Source organism: Myotis yumanensis, unplaced genomic scaffold (genome assembly GCF_028538775.1).
Source record: "Myotis yumanensis isolate MYYU_CA2020_CCGP unplaced genomic scaffold, mMyoYum1.0.hap1 SCAF_1, whole genome shotgun sequence".
Taxonomy (NCBI): Eukaryota; Metazoa; Chordata; class Mammalia; order Chiroptera; family Vespertilionidae; genus Myotis; species Myotis yumanensis.
This window is the reverse complement of record NW_027223752.1, coordinates 59,043,637-59,060,247: the sequence shown is the minus strand read 5'-3', so window position 1 is coordinate 59,060,247 and position 16,611 is coordinate 59,043,637. Positions and strand designations below refer to the sequence as shown.

The 16,611-nt window shown below is 37.5% G+C and overlaps 1 protein-coding gene across 2 annotated transcripts in view; it reads left to right on the top strand.

Annotated features, from left to right (window-relative positions):
* The first annotated feature begins 7,440 nt into the window (after nucleotides 1–7,440).
* The window catches only part of TEX9 (testis expressed 9), a 42,094-nt gene continuing 32,923 nt past the window's right edge, over nucleotides 7,441–16,611 (top strand). For both annotated transcript variants that reach the window (XM_070404448.1, XM_070404437.1), the window contains exons 1-2: nucleotides 7,441–7,519; nucleotides 7,623–7,708. In XM_070404448.1, the coding sequence (XP_070260549.1) occupies nucleotides 7,493–7,519; nucleotides 7,623–7,708 (113 nt within the window). In that variant the 5' untranslated portion in view covers nucleotides 7,441–7,492. The remainder of the gene's footprint in view (nucleotides 7,520–7,622; nucleotides 7,709–16,611) is intronic.

Here is a 16,611-nt window from a genome sequence, read left to right as displayed (position 1 = left end):
TACCTAATCTTTCCATTGTGTTTCAGATGGGTAGCCTCATGTTGATTTCATTTTATTTTCAGCATTCTAAGTATTATAAAAGTAATAAGTATTCTTCGCAGTGGATTAGGACGTACAGATTTTAAAAATCATTTGTGATAGATAACCAAGGACAACATTTTAGTGGTATCTGGCCTGGCCTTTAAACACATTTCTTCTATACTTCAAACGTTTTTATCCTGAGTTATGGCAGTTGGGATCAGAGATAGGAATCATTCTTACATTAATACTCAGCTGTTGCTTGCTTTCGTGATCTGTACTTACAGAGGACATTACTCACTTCTGCAGGATCCTTCAAATATTTTGGGGAGTCCCTAGAGCTGTCTCTCTGGTACTTACAAACACATCTTACCTTAAAGGTACTGCTGCTGCTCTGTGAGGTACTACTATCCCCCTCCCTCCCACCAAGCATTGTGGTCTCAGCTGAACACCACCAGCATGGACTCTTTAGAACCCTTGAATTGTCAAAGCAGGGCCGATCTCCAAAAGTAAAGAGATGGGGAAAAGATAGACCAGGGCAATGAATTAGAAAATTCCATGTTAGTTATATTTATATCAGATAAAACTGACAAACCAGAATTCATTATTGGAGATAGATTATTGCATTATGATAACAGGTTTCATTTCACCAGTATTTAAAACTTACTTGCTTCTACCACATTTCAATACTAAGATGTCCTTGTTTTTCTTCACAGTTTAAAATATCTGAAGTCAGAAGGCATTTATAGTCACAGTCAGATAAGTGGCAGAAGCAATGTGATTATCACTGCTTGACCATTCATATCAAAACTTGCAGAATGGGCCCTAACTGGTTTGGCCCAGTGGATAGAGCATTGGCCTGCGGACTCAAGGGTCCCAGGTTCGATTTCGGTCAAGGGCATGTACCTTGGTTGCGGGCACATCCCCGGTAGGGGGTGTGTAGGAGACAGCTGAATCGATGTTCCTCTCTCATCGATGTTTCTAACTCTCTATCTCTCTCCCTTCCTCTCTGTAAAAAATAAATAAAATATATTTTTTTAAAAAAACTTGCAGAATGGGTGTCAGAAGTATAAAAGTAAATTCTGGAGAAAATTGTAGAGCATTCTTAGTAAGTGTTGTACAACCAGCACTTGATGGTACAAGGGAAAATACCGCATGGAGAGGGATGGAGATCTATGACTCATCGATGCAAAGTGATTTAAACAAGTGAAACTGAATATGAGGAACTTTTAGGGATACTTTAACCCATTTATTTCCCCCCATCTTTAGTGAGGAATAACTTAGAATGAAACTCACCTATATTAAATGTATAGTTTAATGAGTTTTGGCATTTAGATATGATCATGTATCTGCCACTACAATCAAGACATTGAATATTTCCAACAACTAAAAGTTCCTTGTGGGCCAGCTGGTGTGGCTCAGTGGACTGAGTGTCATCCCATGGACCAAGGGGTCCCAGGTTCAAATCCCAGTCAGGGAACATGCCTGGGTTGCGGGCTCAATCCCCACTCAGGTGTGTGTGCAGGAGGCAGCTGATGGATGTGTCTCTCTCGTGGATGTTTCTATCTCTCTCTCCCTCTCCCTTCCTCTCTATCTAAAAATCAATAAAAACATATTTTAAAAAAAGTTCCTGTGGCCCTTTCTATTCAAGACCTTCCTTCCTCCTCCAATCCAGGCAACCACCAATGTGCTTTCAGTCACTATGGTTTGACTTTTGCAGAATTTAATATTAATGGAATCAAGTAGTATATTTTGTATTTGACATGTTTTCATTTGTCTTGGGTAATTACCTAGGTTGCTGCAACATATGCAAAGAATATGTCTAACTTGATAAGATACTGCCAAATTGGTTTCTATATGGTGTGAAGTATGGATCAAGGTTAAATTCATATGGATTTATAACTGTTCCAGCAATATTTGTTTAAAAGCCTATCCTTTGGCTCCATTGAATGTTTTTGTACCTTTTGTGGGTGTACTTCTGGACTCTCTTCTCTTCCATTGATCCATGTGTATACATTTTTTATCAATACTATACTATCTTGATTACTGTAGCCTTAAAATCAAGTACTGTGAGTCCTTCAATATTAATCTTCTTTCGTAAAATTGTTTTGGCTAGCCTAGTTCCTTTGTCATTCCATATAAATTCTAGAATCAGCTTGTTAATTTTTACAAAACTCATGCGGGGATGTTGTATGGAGGGAATTTACATCTTCACAATATAGTTTCCTAATCGATGAATATAGAATATCTTTCCATTTATTTGGTCTTCTTTGTATCTTTCATCAGTGTTTTTGCTGTTTTCAGCATACAGATTTTGCACATATTTTGGTATATTTATACCTACACATTTCATGTTCTTTTGGTGCTATTGTAAATAGTACTGGATTTTAAATTTCCAATTGCTCATTACTAGTATTTAAAACTACAATTAATTTTTGTATATTGAGATTAAAAAATTTTTTTTTGCTAAATTCACTAAATAGTCCCATGGATTTTTTTGGGAGATTCTTTGGAATTTTCCAAACAGGTAATCATGTCATCTGTGAATAAAGACCATTTTATTTCCTTCTTTCCAAGATTGATTGATTGATTACCTATTGCACAGGATAAAATCTTCAGTTTTTCAGTATGATTATGAATAGGAATGGTGAGAATGGAAATCCCTGTCTTTTTCCTCATATTAGGGGGAAAGCATTTGATTTATTATTATTAAATATGTTAGATGTAGGTTTTTTGAGATGCTCTTTATCAGGTTGAATAAGTTCTCTTCTATTCCCAGTTTAATGAGAATCTAATCCTTTTAAAAAATATATTTTTATTGATTTCAGAGAGGAAGGGAGAGGGAGAGATAGAAACATCAATGATGAGAAAGAACCATTGATTGGCTGCCTCCTGCACACCCTCCACTGGGGACCTGCAACCCTGGGCATATGCCCTTGACCAGAATCGAACCCAGGATCCTTCAGTCCACAGGCTGATGCTCTATCCACTGAACAAACCGGCTAGGGCTCCAATCGTTTAAAAAAAACAAAAAACCTCACAAAGTAGACATTATTATTAGTAGGAATTTTAGAAAATTGATTTTTTTAAACCTACATACATGTTTACCATTTTGTTTGTTTACCATTCTTCTGTCATCTCAAAGTGTTTCTTTTATTTCTTCCTAAAGTACATCTTTTAGAAGTTCCTTTAGTATGAGCATATGGGTGCTAAATCTTGTAGGTTGTATGTATCTGAAAGTATCTTTATTTCACCCTCACTCTTGCAATATAGAATTAATGAGTGAGTGAGTGCACAGTTCTAGACTGAAATTATTTTCTTTAATCACTTTGAAGATACAATAAAATCTCCTCATTATAAGATTAATTAAGATGAAAAATTTCAATTGTAAAGAGAAAAGTGGGCTTATTTTAAAAATTAAAGAAATGAGTCATCTGAGTGTGTCTAGCTGATTGGCTAGTAGTTCTAGTGGTCTGACTCTATAATTAAAATCTTTGCTCATCCTGGTTGTGGTTTGGCACCACTTGGTAGTGGCTGTCTGTTTCAAAATAAATGTCATCTGGTGCCAATTCTGGATCCTGTCTCACGGGCTAGAACTTCCAGAACAGTGGAAGCATTTATAGTAATCTAATTAAGCTGGGGCCCATTTAATCAGTCTGATCAAAGGAGATAGGGCTGGAAAAATACTGGTACTAAAGGACTCACCCTCTGCCTCCCTGCTTCCTGACATAGCGTGATTAATTTTTCCTCACCCAGCCTTACCCTTTCCTCCATGTCCTCCACTTAGAAGATAAAAGTGTATCCCATCCAATTTGAAATGAGGGCTAGATAGAAGGCAATCATTAATGATTATTGGTGATTAATTACCAACTAGAGGCCTGGTGCATGAAATTTGTGCACTGGGGGGGGGGGGGGGTCCCTTAGCCCGCCTGCACAGGGGGACATCCTTAGCACTGCTGCAGAGGTGGGAGAGGCTCCCACCACCGCCATTGCGCTCGCTAGTTGTGAGCCTGGCTCAGGACTTCTGGCTGAGCAGTGCTCTCCCTGTGGGAATGCACTGACCACCCAGGGGGCAGATCCTGCATTGAGTGTCTGCCCCCTGGTGGTCAGCACATGTCATAGCGACTGGTTGTTCCGTTGTTCAGTCGATTTGCATATTAGCCTTTTATTATATCAGATAATACTGGATCCAAACTTTCATTATAATGGGGCTTAATATCCTGGGATGTCACTCATTATATTACTGTTGTCTGGCTTCCATTGTTGCTATTAAAGCATCTGCTTTCAGCCTGTTTTGTTGTAGGTTGTCTGTTTTTTCTCTCTGGCTGCTTTAAACATTTTTTTTTTTTTGGTGTTTTGAATTTTATGACAAGTCTCAGAATAGCTTTTTAAATTTATCCTTCTTGGATATTTTGTGCTTCTTGAATCTGTGCATTCATATCTTTTCTAAATTCTGGAAAATTCTAAGCATTTAACTTTTGAAATATTGCTTCTCATTTCTTAAAATCTCTCCATGAAATCTGATTATTTATATGCCAGATCTTTTAAGTTTAACTTTTATAATTGTTTGACATTTCTTTCATATTTTTTACATTCTTATCATTCTCTGTTTATTCTGGATAATTTTCTTAGTGTATAGTTTACAAATTATGTGTGCATAATCTGCCATTCAATCCATGAGTGTTTCCATTTCAACAGACATGTTTTTGGTTTTTAAAAAAATATATTTTTTATTGATTTTTTTAGAGAGAGAAGAAGGGAGAGGGCAAGAGAAAGAAACATCGATGTGAGTGTGAGAAGGAATCAATCGGCTGCCTCCTGCATGCCCCCCTCCAGAGAGGCAACTGGGCATGTGCCCTGACCAGGAATGGAACTGGCAACCTTTCGGTGCACAGGACAATGCCTAACCAACTGAGCCACACCAACCAGGGCTCAACAAATAATATGTTTAATGCCTAAAAGCTTCACTTGTTTATTTGTCACATCTGCTTGCTCATTTCTGATAGTCTCTGTTGCTTGTTCATCTTATGATTCTATCCCTTAGCTCTTTAAATATTTTCTAAATAGATATTCTATATTTCACAACTAATAAAATTTTAATGGCTGGTTTTCTTGAAGGTTTAAAATATTTATTATGTCTTCTGATTTCTCATTCATGGTGGCTTGCTTCCTTTAGGGCTGGTCATTTTTTATGGTAAACTCACATTTTATTTATCTCAATCCAGGAATTGGTGGGTCTAATTGGAAATATTTTTGTCAGAAAAAGATTTGTGTTTGATTTGGCTACTACTGATCTAGAACTATAGTGAACTAAGTGGTTTAGAGCAAGGATCTCAGGCTCAGCTCCAACATATTACTGTTGACCTGAGACTTGTTTTATGGGCATTTTCTCAGGTTTGTCCTTTTATTCTTAATTGCCTATTTGAAGAATCAATTTTGTCTATTTGAAGGGGGCAGAGCGCTGGAGTGGGATATGTCAGGACTAGAAGGACATAGAAATTTTCCTTATATGTAATTTTTGTCTCTCTATATTATTTCTCTTCTTTTGCTCTCTTTAAGCTTAAATTGCTCTTCTTTCTCTCATTGCCCAAGGCATAAGCTTAGATTGTTGATTTCAGATTTTTCTTATTTTCTAATATATGCACTTAATACTAAGCACTCTTGTCTAAACAACTGCTTTCACATTTTGGTTACTCTGAACAATGCTGCTATAAACATTTGTGTACAGTCTTTTGTGTGCAGTATAAGTTTTCATGTTTCTTTTTTTAAGTTTATTTTTATTGATTTCAGAGAGGAAGGGTGAGGGGAAGAGAAAGAGAGAGATAGAAACATCAATAATGAGAGATAAGTATTGATCGGCTGCCTCCTGCACGCCCCACACTGGGGATCAAGCCCACAACCCGGGCATATGCCCTGACTGGGAATCAAACTGTCACCTCCTGGTTCATAGATTGATGCTCAACCACTGAACCATGCCAGCTGGGCAGTTTTCATTTTTCTTAAGCATATACCTAGGGGTGGTTTGCTGGATCATGTTGTAACTCTCTGTGTAAACTTTCAAGAAATTACCAGACTGTTTTTCACAATAGCTGCACAGTATTATATTCCAACCAACAGTATATGAAGGTTTTAATTTATCCATATTTTCCCCAACACTTGTTATGATCTGTCTTTCTGGCTACTATATAGTCATCCTAGTGGGTGTAAAGTGGTATCTCACTGTGATTTTGATTTCCTTGAAAACTCGTGATATTGAGCAACTTTTCATGTGTTTTTGGCTATTTGTATGACTTCTTTGGAATAATGCCCGTTCAGGATCCTTGCCCATTTTTTACTTGGGTTATTTATCTTTTTATTTTTGAGTTTTAGTAGGTCTTTATATATTTTAGACACAAGTCTGTTATCAAATATAAGATCTGCAAATTTTTCCTCCCCTTCTGTGGTCTGTCTTTTCTCTTTATTTATGGTATCCTTTAAAACGAAATGTTTCTAATTTTGATGCTGTCCATTCTATTAATTTTTCTTTTGTTGATAGTGTTTTTTGGTGTCATGGTGAATAAATTGTTATCTAATTCAAGGTGGTGAAATTTTACACATATGTTTTCTTTGAAGAGCTTTATAGTTTTGGCTCTTACAGTTAGGCCTTTGATCCATTTTGAGTTACTTTTTGTACATGGTGTGAGATAAGGGTCCAACTTCATTCTTTTACAGGTGGACATCCACTTATCCTGGTACCATTTGCTGAAAAGACTATTCTTTCCCCCACTGAATGGTCTTAGCAGCCTCGCTGAAGATTAGATGACCCTAAATGTGAGTTGATTTCCCCCAAATTGGAATTTTGGACTCTTTACTGTCTTCCAGGCACAGTCCTAAGCACAATTCGTTTACTCCTCATATTAATTGTGAACGGGCACTATTGTTACTCCCGTTTTTACAGATGAAGTACTCGGGACACCAATGCTTGGTCCACGATTAACTACGTGGCTACTGAGCAGCACAGCCAGGACATCAACGGAGGCCTACTGACTTGAGAGCTGGGCTCCGGCGCATGCATGGATAACTGTGAGCAATCAGAACTTACAATTCCACTGAGGAGTTAGCTCATTGAAAACAGGACAGGGGGCGGTCGGATTGGCCACTAACTTGGGAAAAGCACGACAGAGTAGGGGCTGTACTATCTTGCTTCGCACTGAGAATTCGACATGCACCTGCCTTCTTCGGTTGAAACCGTTCCGTGCCAACCTGAGAGTTTATATGTCAACGCAGCACGTTGGCTTCTCGGGTTCCGGGCAGCGTTAGCGTGCATAGCGCCGAGGGGCAGAGAGGTCGAGGGCCCCCCGCCCCCCGCCCCGCCCCGCCCCGCCCCGCCCCGCCCTCGCGGAGTCGGCGCCTTCGGCGTGAGGATGCCCGAGAGGAGGCAACTCTCGCGGGAAGTTACTCTGTTGCCTCGGTAACGGCGTCGCGGCCGCGAAAGATGGCAGGTCGAGGTCGTGGCGTGAGGGTCGGTTCAACCCCCGAGTCCTGGGTCGCGTATAGGTTCGGGGCGGGCTAGAGGACGCGAACTCTTTTAATTCTGGGTCTGAACGTCCCCGTCTCTTTTACAGAGACGGACAGGGACTCCGCTCCCGCCCCGCGCTCAGCAACCTGCTGCGCCGCGCCGGGACCTCCTCGCCCAGGAGGAAGAATATAAGTAAGACATCGGGCGGTTCAGCTCTTCCTTCGTTCTTTCGCCTAAAAGTGAGGCTGCTTACACGGGCTTTTCCTGGTGACGGGAGCGTTGGGACAGCTCGCTGCCCAGCATTCTCTCCCTTCTTTTTAACTTGAGTTCGCCTGCGTCCAACCAAGGTGTTCGAAGTGAGCGAAATTTTAATTTAATCCGAGCCAACATGTTCGTCGGTGAGATGGTACTGCTGGACGCGGTCTGGACAGCCGGGATTGCCACGGATAGCTCCGTTTATAGTTTAAGGCATTCCACTCGATTCCAATTCCCTAGAGCAGTGATGGCGAACCTTTTGAGCTCGGCGTGTCAGCATTTTGAAAAACCCTAACTTAACTCTGGTGCCGTGTCACATATAGAAATTTTTTGATATTTGCAACCATAGGAAAACAAAGACTTATATTTTTGATATTTATTTTGTATATTTAAGTGCCATTTAACAAAGAAAAATCAACCAAAAAAAGGAGTTCGCGTGTCACCTCTGACACACGTGTCATCGGTTCGCCATCACTGCCCTAGAGTTTACGTATGTAAATGTCTTGTAGGCTTGGTTTCTAAATGGAAAGCCTGTTTCTCAGGGCGTTTGGAATTTTCTTGTCCACGTTTGGTGGAGTTGGGAGGAGGATTTCATTTCTTTATCAGCTCAACATAATTGCAAACGATCCTGACAACATGCGTTTTCATTCTCAGACGATTTCACTCTTCATCCCTCAGTTTTCACACAGACGCCAAGAATAATCTTTTAATTTGATCATAATGTTACAGAAAAACCGGAGAAGAACCAAGCAACGCTTAGAGAGATGGAGTTACATTTATTACTCGCGGGCCCAGAGGAAAATGTCTCTCCAATTCTGGGTGAAATCACACACGAAGTTTCCCATATTTATACTATTTTACTTTCTTTGTCCCCCAAATATGGGGGTTTTCTGGTTCCCTTTGCAAGTCCTTAAAGGGCCCTATGTGCTGGGGCTTTGAGACCTCAACCAAAGGCTTGGCCTGGCACCAGCACTGATAACTTTGTCTGGGGAAGGTTTAATGGCCTCTCTGAAATGGGAGTAGTCTTATTTTCCTTATTATTTAAGCCAACAAGCATTTACAGAAGCCAGAAATAGCAGGATTAAAATTTCAAACAGCAGTTTTTATATAAGATGGATGCTTTAATGTCATTCCCGTCCCTAAAATTTTGCAATGATTCCATGCTGCACTTCGAAAGCTCTGTCAGATCTGACTCCGGCCTCTTGTTTGACCTTGTGCTCTCTCCTTTTTGCCTCCCACACTTCCGCCTAACGGGCCTCACCTTTTTCCTGGGTGGCAGTCACACATGCTTTCTACCCATAATGCTCAGAGTGGCCTTCCTTGACTATGCTAAGTAGGCACCCCTGTTCTTCTTCTTCTTTTTTCTTTATTGTCTTATTAATTTTTCTTTGTGTTCCCATAAAGGCACTTGTGGCAGCGGTTCTCAACCTGTGGGTCGCAACCCCTTTGGCGGTCGAACGACCCTTTCACAGGGGTCGCCTAAGACCATCCTGCAAATCAGATATTTACATTACGATTCATAACAGTAACAACATTACAGTTATGAAGTAGCAACGGAAATAATGTTATGGTTGGGTCACAACATGAGGAACTGTATTTAAAGGGCCAGAAGGTTGAGAACCACTGCGTCTACTGGGCGATGAGTTCCACAAGGTCTGAGACCATGTTTTTATTCACCGCTGTATATACCCTTAACAACAAAAACAAAAAAATTATATTTTAACAATTCACTTTCTCTTTTAAAGTAATTTGATTTAAAATTTGGAACACATTTTGACAGTTCTTTAAACAGTTAAACAGAGTTACCTAGTAGTTTGTACAAAGCACATGTAAAGTTAAAACTGACATGTACACTCCGTAGATGAAAGAAACACATACCATTTGCCATATAGCATGTAGGAACATAATCATCCCTCTCCATTTGATGAAATGGGTCTGTTATTCCTGTTTAAGAGTGTACTTAAGCAACTGACCTGTTGTCCATAAACAATTCAGTTATTTTCATCACTCTACACCAGATAGCACTAAATACCATTTGTTTATTTAAGGGTATGTTTTGCACCTGGCTCTGGCTGTCATTAGGGATATGGTCCAACTTAAAGGCAGACTGTTTTATTTTAGCAAAAGTTGTTTTGTGGTAAAGATGCCCAGGTGTAATTAGGTCTGTTACTTGTACTCTGCAGTTGCAAATCTGAGATGTTTCAATTTGGTTCCCAAGTACTGACTAAAGCTTCTAGGTCACTTCTGCACCATGGAGAAAAGTAAACTGTTTGGCCATTTTTTAAAATTTTATTATTGTGGTGAAATTAGTATACAACATTATATATATGTATTTCAGGTGTCCAACATTATAATTCAATATTTGTATGTACTACACAGTGATCACTACTATGTCTTAATTACTCCCTCTCTCAACCTCTGCCCCTCTGGTACCTGCCCATCTGTTCTTTGCATCTTTGAATTTGTTAATTGGTTTTCGTAGTTGTTGTTTTAGAAGATTCCACATATAAGTGAAATCATATGGTATTTGTTTTGGTCATTCTGATAGGCAAGAATATGAGTTCATAACACAATATTTTGACCACATGTTGTCTTGCTTTTAAGCATAATCTGATGTCTTTTCAGTTACCTGAACACAGGACTTCCCAGGGATTTCAATACAGAATTGGAGGAAATGGTCACTATCTAAGAGGATAGACTAAGGGACATGCTGATCATTGAAGTCAGTAGATTTTCCAAGCTTCATGTGTACATCATAAAACCAGAGAGCTATAGAATAAGATTGTGTGACATCTGTTTCAATTGGTCTTGATAACTGGTAGGACAAGCCTTCACCCCCCACCCCCACCTGCCCAATACAATTACATTGCATTTATAGATTAATTTGCAGGGAACAGATATCTTTATGCTATTGAATCTTCCCTTCCATAAATGTGGTACACCTCCAGTTACACATGGGTGTTTGAGTGTCCTTTACTATTATTTTATTATATTACTACATAAAAGTCTTTCATATGTAATTTTTTTCAAGGTTCTATATAGTTTTTGTTGCTATAATGAATGGCTTTTTTTACCTACTACATTTTCTGATTGGTTAGATGTGTAAGAAGAGTGATTTTTGTGTGTTGATCCTAACACCAGTGTTTATATAGATAAAGATCATCAACTCTGTTTAACTTTTTGTTGTTGTTGTGCTATCATGGCTATCACTTATTACAATAAAGGATACAAAGCAAAATCAGCAATAGGAAGAGGTGAATGGAGTGAAGTCAAGAGAAAACCAGGTAAAAGCTTTAGAGTCCTCTCTCTCTTGGAGCTTTAAAAAAAAAAAAGAATGAATATTGAATTTTGTCAAATGCTTTTTCTGTGTCAATTTTTATGATCATATGGATTCTACCAATCCATGAACATGGTAAATTCTTCCATTTGTTAATGTCTTCTTCTATCTCTTTTTTCAAGGTCCTGTAGTTTTCTGAGTACAGATCTTTTACCTCCTTATTTAAATTTATTCCTAGGTATCTTAATGTTTTTCTTGCAATGGTAAATGGTTTTTTTGTTTGTTTGTTTCTCTTTTTATCTTGATTTTTAGGGGCCCCACTTTTAGTAACTTATCACTGTTTGAGGTTTGCTATAGAGTTTTGGTAGGTTTTTTTTTACAGGTTAAGGACACTGTTCCCCTTAATTCTTCCTTTGAATGAATGTTAAATCTTATCAAAATTCCACACCCCCCCCCAATTAATTTAGGTGATGAAATGTGTTTTTTTTTCACCTCCTTGTTTAATGTTTTAACATACTGCACTACAAAGGCAGATTCTTATTTTCTTTTTAAAAACTACTAAATTTGCTTTCATTTTATGTAGGTTTTTTTAAAATTTATGAACAAAAGTAAAATTGGCCTTTCAGTTTTTTCCCTCATTCTTTTCATTTCTGGTTTTGATACCAGTATTATCCTTGTCACATGAAATAAGCTGAATGGATTTTCAATATTGTCTTACTCGGTTCTTGGAAGCTTTTTGTTATCAGGGATCATCTGCTCTTTGACTAAAATTGTGAAACAGCCTGGGGTGACCTTTTTTGCTTGTTAATTTAATTTCATTAGTAATTGTTGCTTCTAGAATAGATTTTGGTTATTTGGTAGTTTTCTAGAAAAGTGTCCATTTAATATGTTTTAAAATATATTAAGTTTATTCTAATTAGCTCTTATGTTTTAAATCTTGACTGTCTGTAATCCAATACACACCTTTTGGGGACTTACCAATATTGTTTATATTTTTATTGATTTTTTTTCAGAGAATTAGCTTTTGGTTTTATTGCTAATTTATGTTTTCTTTAAAATTACATTAGCTTCATCTTTATTATTTTTATCTCTTCTAATTGCGATGGATTTATTGTTTTGTTTTCTTATTTTTTAAAAATATATTTTTATTGATTTGAGAGAGGCAGGGAGAGGAAGAGCGAGATAGAAACATCAGTGATGAGAGAGAATCACTGATTGGCTGCCTCCTGCATACCCCTCACTGGGGATCAAGCCCACAACCCGGCATGTGCCCTGATCAGAATCGAGCCTGGGACCCCTCAGTCTACAGGCTGATGCTCTATCCACTGAGCCAAACCGACCAGGGTTGTTTTCTTATTTTTTAATAAATACATTTAATTTCTGTAAATTTCTCTCTAACTATAGCTTATCTATTTTGTAGAACCTGTTTTGATATATATTTCTTTTTTTGTCATTTAAAGTTTTAAATATTTTCTGATTTTCATATTAATTATTTAAAGAGTGTGTTTTTTAGTTTCTAAACATATTGGTTTTCTTGTTTTATTTTTATTTTAAAAAATTATTTTAATTAAACTATAGTCATAATGTATATAACATTGATTTTCAAAAATGTATTGAAACTTAGTTGTGATCAAGTACATGTTCATTTTTTAAAAATAATCTTTGATAGAAAGTATATTTACTATTTGTTGACCATCTGTTAGAGCAGACTAATTAATTTTCATGTCCATAATATCAGTATAGCACTATTTTTTTCTACTGGCTGTATTGGTTTCTTAGAGATGTACTAAAATCAACTATAACTATAATTGAAAAATAATCTATAATAATATAAGCGTAATATGCTAATTAGACCCGACGTCATTCCGGACATGATTCCGGACGTCCTTCTGGACAAAGCCAGGGTCAGATGGAAGGCCGGGTCCTGGGTGCCAGAAGGAAGCTGCTGCTGGCAGCCGGGGGAAGGAAGGCCTATTCTTGCATAAATTTTGTGAATCAGGCCTCTAGTCCTATATAATAAAAGGGTAATATGCAAATCGACCAAATGGCAGAACAGTTAGTCACCATGATGCACACTGACCACCAAGGGGCAGATGCTCAATGCTGGAGCTGCCCTCTGGAGGTCAGTGCGCTCTCACAGGGGGAGTGTCGCTCAGTCACAAGCCGGGCTCACCACTGGCAAGTGCAGTGGCCCGCCTCCACAGCAGCGCTAAGGATGTCCAAGGATGTCCAACTGCAGCTAAGCAGTCAGTTGGACATCCCCTGAGGGCTCCGGGACTGCAAAAGGGTGCAGGCTGGGCTGAGGGACCCCCCCAGAGTGCACAAATGTTGTGCACCAGGCCTCTAGTTATTCATACAATTGTGTCCATTTTTATTTGGGGGATATATTATTTATTTAAATCCTCTAGATCAGTGGTTCTCAACCTTCTGGCCCTTTAAATACAGTTCCTCATGTTGTGACCCAACCATAAAATTTTTTTCGTTGCTTCTTCATAACTGTAATGTTGCTACTGTTATGAATCGTAATGTAAATATCTGATATGCAGGATGGTCTTAGGCGACCCCTGTGAAAGGGTCTTTCGACCGCCAAAGGGGTCACGACCCGCAGGTGGAGAACCGGTGCTCTAGATGAATTATTCCTTTCATTAGTATGTCATCTCTGTCATACCTTTTTTCATTTATATTCAAACTTTTTATGTCATTTAGCTTTAAGAGTATTCCTTTTATATCGTGTCTGATAATTTCTGCCTTCTAATAAGTGAATTTATTTATATTATTTTGCTTGTTAATTTGAAGTTGTTTTGGCTATCTTATTTTGTGTTTTGTATTTACTATGCCTTTCCTTTAGTTCTTATGACTTCTGTTGGATTGAATGAGTTTATATTGTCTTCACTTTTACTGGTGTGGAAATACTGCTTTAACTTGTTTTTTTTTTTTCCTGCCTGTGAAGTTAAATATTGGATTATACTTTCCTTCCTCTTTGTTTGAACACCCCTCTTTGTTATTTTTATAGTCTGTACTAATTTAGATTTATCATTATGTTTTCTAATTTCTTATAATTCTTTTTTTCCAAGTTCAGTTTTCTTCTTCTTGAAGTGTAGACCCTTCATTACTTATTTCTGTGAAAATTTGAGTCTTAAATTCTCCATTCTTTCTGAAAAATTTCTTCCTTTGCACTTATTGTTCAAAGACAGTTTAGCTGAACATAGAATTCTAGATGGCCTATTTTTTCCACTCCTCAGTTTAAAGAATATTCTTTTGGTCTTTGAAGTTCTGCAGTGTCACTATGATACATACAGGTGTGGGTTTGTTTTCTTAGTTCTGCTTGAGATTCATATCTTTCTTTATTTCTGGAAAATTCTCAGCATTATCTCTTTAAATATTGACATTCCCTCCTTATCTGGGATTTCCTTCTGCACCTTTTATTAGGTCTATTTTTAGTGGATGTTAATCTCTCTTTTGTATTGTTACCTTTCTGTTTCTCTGTACCTCTTATTTGTCTGGTGGTTCATTCATTCCTTCTTCAGTGCATTCTGTTGTCCAACTTATCCATTGAGTTTGAGTTTTTAATTTCAATGACTGTGTTTTGATTTTTGTAATTTCTGTTTTGTTCTTTTCCATATTTAGTGTTCTTTTGTAATGTTTGGTTTTTGCCTGATGGGTTCTATTCTTGCTTTTTTGTTTTTTTAATGAAAAATGTTTATTTAATTGTTTTATTATCTTCAGTTCTTATACATTTTTTTTTTTGTATCTGCTGATTATCCCTCTTGGTGACTTGGTTCTTTAGGCAATTTTGTTATCTTTGTGAAGTCATCTTTAGCAGGGTTTACTTTCTGAGAGAGTTCTATATATTGTCAATGAGTAAATGTCCCTAAAGATGGTTTTGCATTTAGTTTAGAGTTTTGACTGGTTCTAGGCCAACTTTCTATATTAAAGTTTTGGCATAGAGCCTCTATATACCATGTTGGTAAGAAAAACTTGGACCACATTTCTGTATGCTCTTTCTACTCACAAGAGATTCTTTTTCACCAATGGCTATAGTTTCATTTCTGTTCACCTAAAATTATGGGTAGTGTTTTTGTTTGTGTTTAGTAAGTGTAGCTCCCCATGACTCCCACACGTGCATCATTTTTTAGCTGTTAAGCTATTTTGTCTTCTGTTCCTGTTAATTGTTCTCACTTTTAGTTGCTGCTTTATTTTTGGTGCCAGGTTATTTTCCTTGCCTGAGTTTGAGCTTAGCAATATAGCCTTTTTTACATTACATCTATTGAGCTTAGCAGTATAGCCTTCATTACATTATTTCTGTGGGTTTGAGCAGAATAAAAGCCTTCTGAATCATTTTGGTCTACTACATTTCCCAGAGGCTTCTAATGGTTCTTGTTAGGGAAATATGGAAACTCAGATAATGCCATCTTAAATGGAACTTTAAGCTTTTATTAGTTATTTTTCTTTTGATTAATTCATCCTAAGATGTAAAAATATTTTCTGAAACATTGGACTATTTTAAGAAGAGATATGTTACTGCTTTTTTTCTTTTTTCAGGGGTGGGTGGTTGGTGTTGTAAGTGGTTCGTTTACTTCAGAATCACATATTGGGGGAAAAACAGCAAAGTATCTAATTTTTAAAAATTGCTCAACATATTTTCTTCATATAACTGCAAAAGATCCTAAATATTCCAGAAATTTTTAAATTCTATTTTAGTCTATGAATAGAATTTAAAAAGTTACATGCTTTTGAATATGTTTATTATAGTGTTACATTTATGTATGTATGTATGTATGTATGTATGTGTTAATTCTCACCTGAAGATATTTTTCCTGTTAATTTTTTTGAGAGTGGAGGGGAGAGACAGAGAGAGAAACATGGATGTGAGAGAGACAAATTGGATTGGTTGCCTCCTGCATGCTCCCTGTCTGAGGGGGTGGGGATGAGATCAAGCCTGCAACCTAGGCTCTATCCATTGAGCCAAACAAGCTAGGGCAATATTGTTACCTTTAAAAGCGAAAAAAAAAAAAGGAGGGGGGGGGACTTGAACTAACAATAGGACTAGATTGATACATACATTCTGTTAACTTCAACTTATTAAAGTATTTCATATCCATTTAAGGCACTAATTATAAAGAGATAAACATATTCCTTCTGTTTGTTATGGGAAAACATAGTGCAAAATTGTGTATATGCTATAGATGAAAAATAAAAAGGAATAGAATAAAAATGTCGCAGCAACACCCGAGGCCAAAGCAGGCTTCTCTCCCACCCGGCCCCACCCCTGTCCCCATTGGAGTTCATCCCACGATGATGAAGAGTGGCATTGAGTTGAACCCACCAGTTTATTTTTCCCAAATAAGCCGTTACACCTGAAATGAGGGCCAGAGAGAAGACAAGAGTTACACTGTTTGAATTTCTACCACAAAAAAGGAGGAATCATGGGGAGTTGGAGATGAGTGTTCTAGTGATTTTGTTAATTTTAGAATAAAAAAGTCATTTGTTTTGGAATTTGTTGATTAGCTAAAGCAGTGATGGCGACACGTGAACTCATTTTTTTGGTTGACTTTACTTTGTT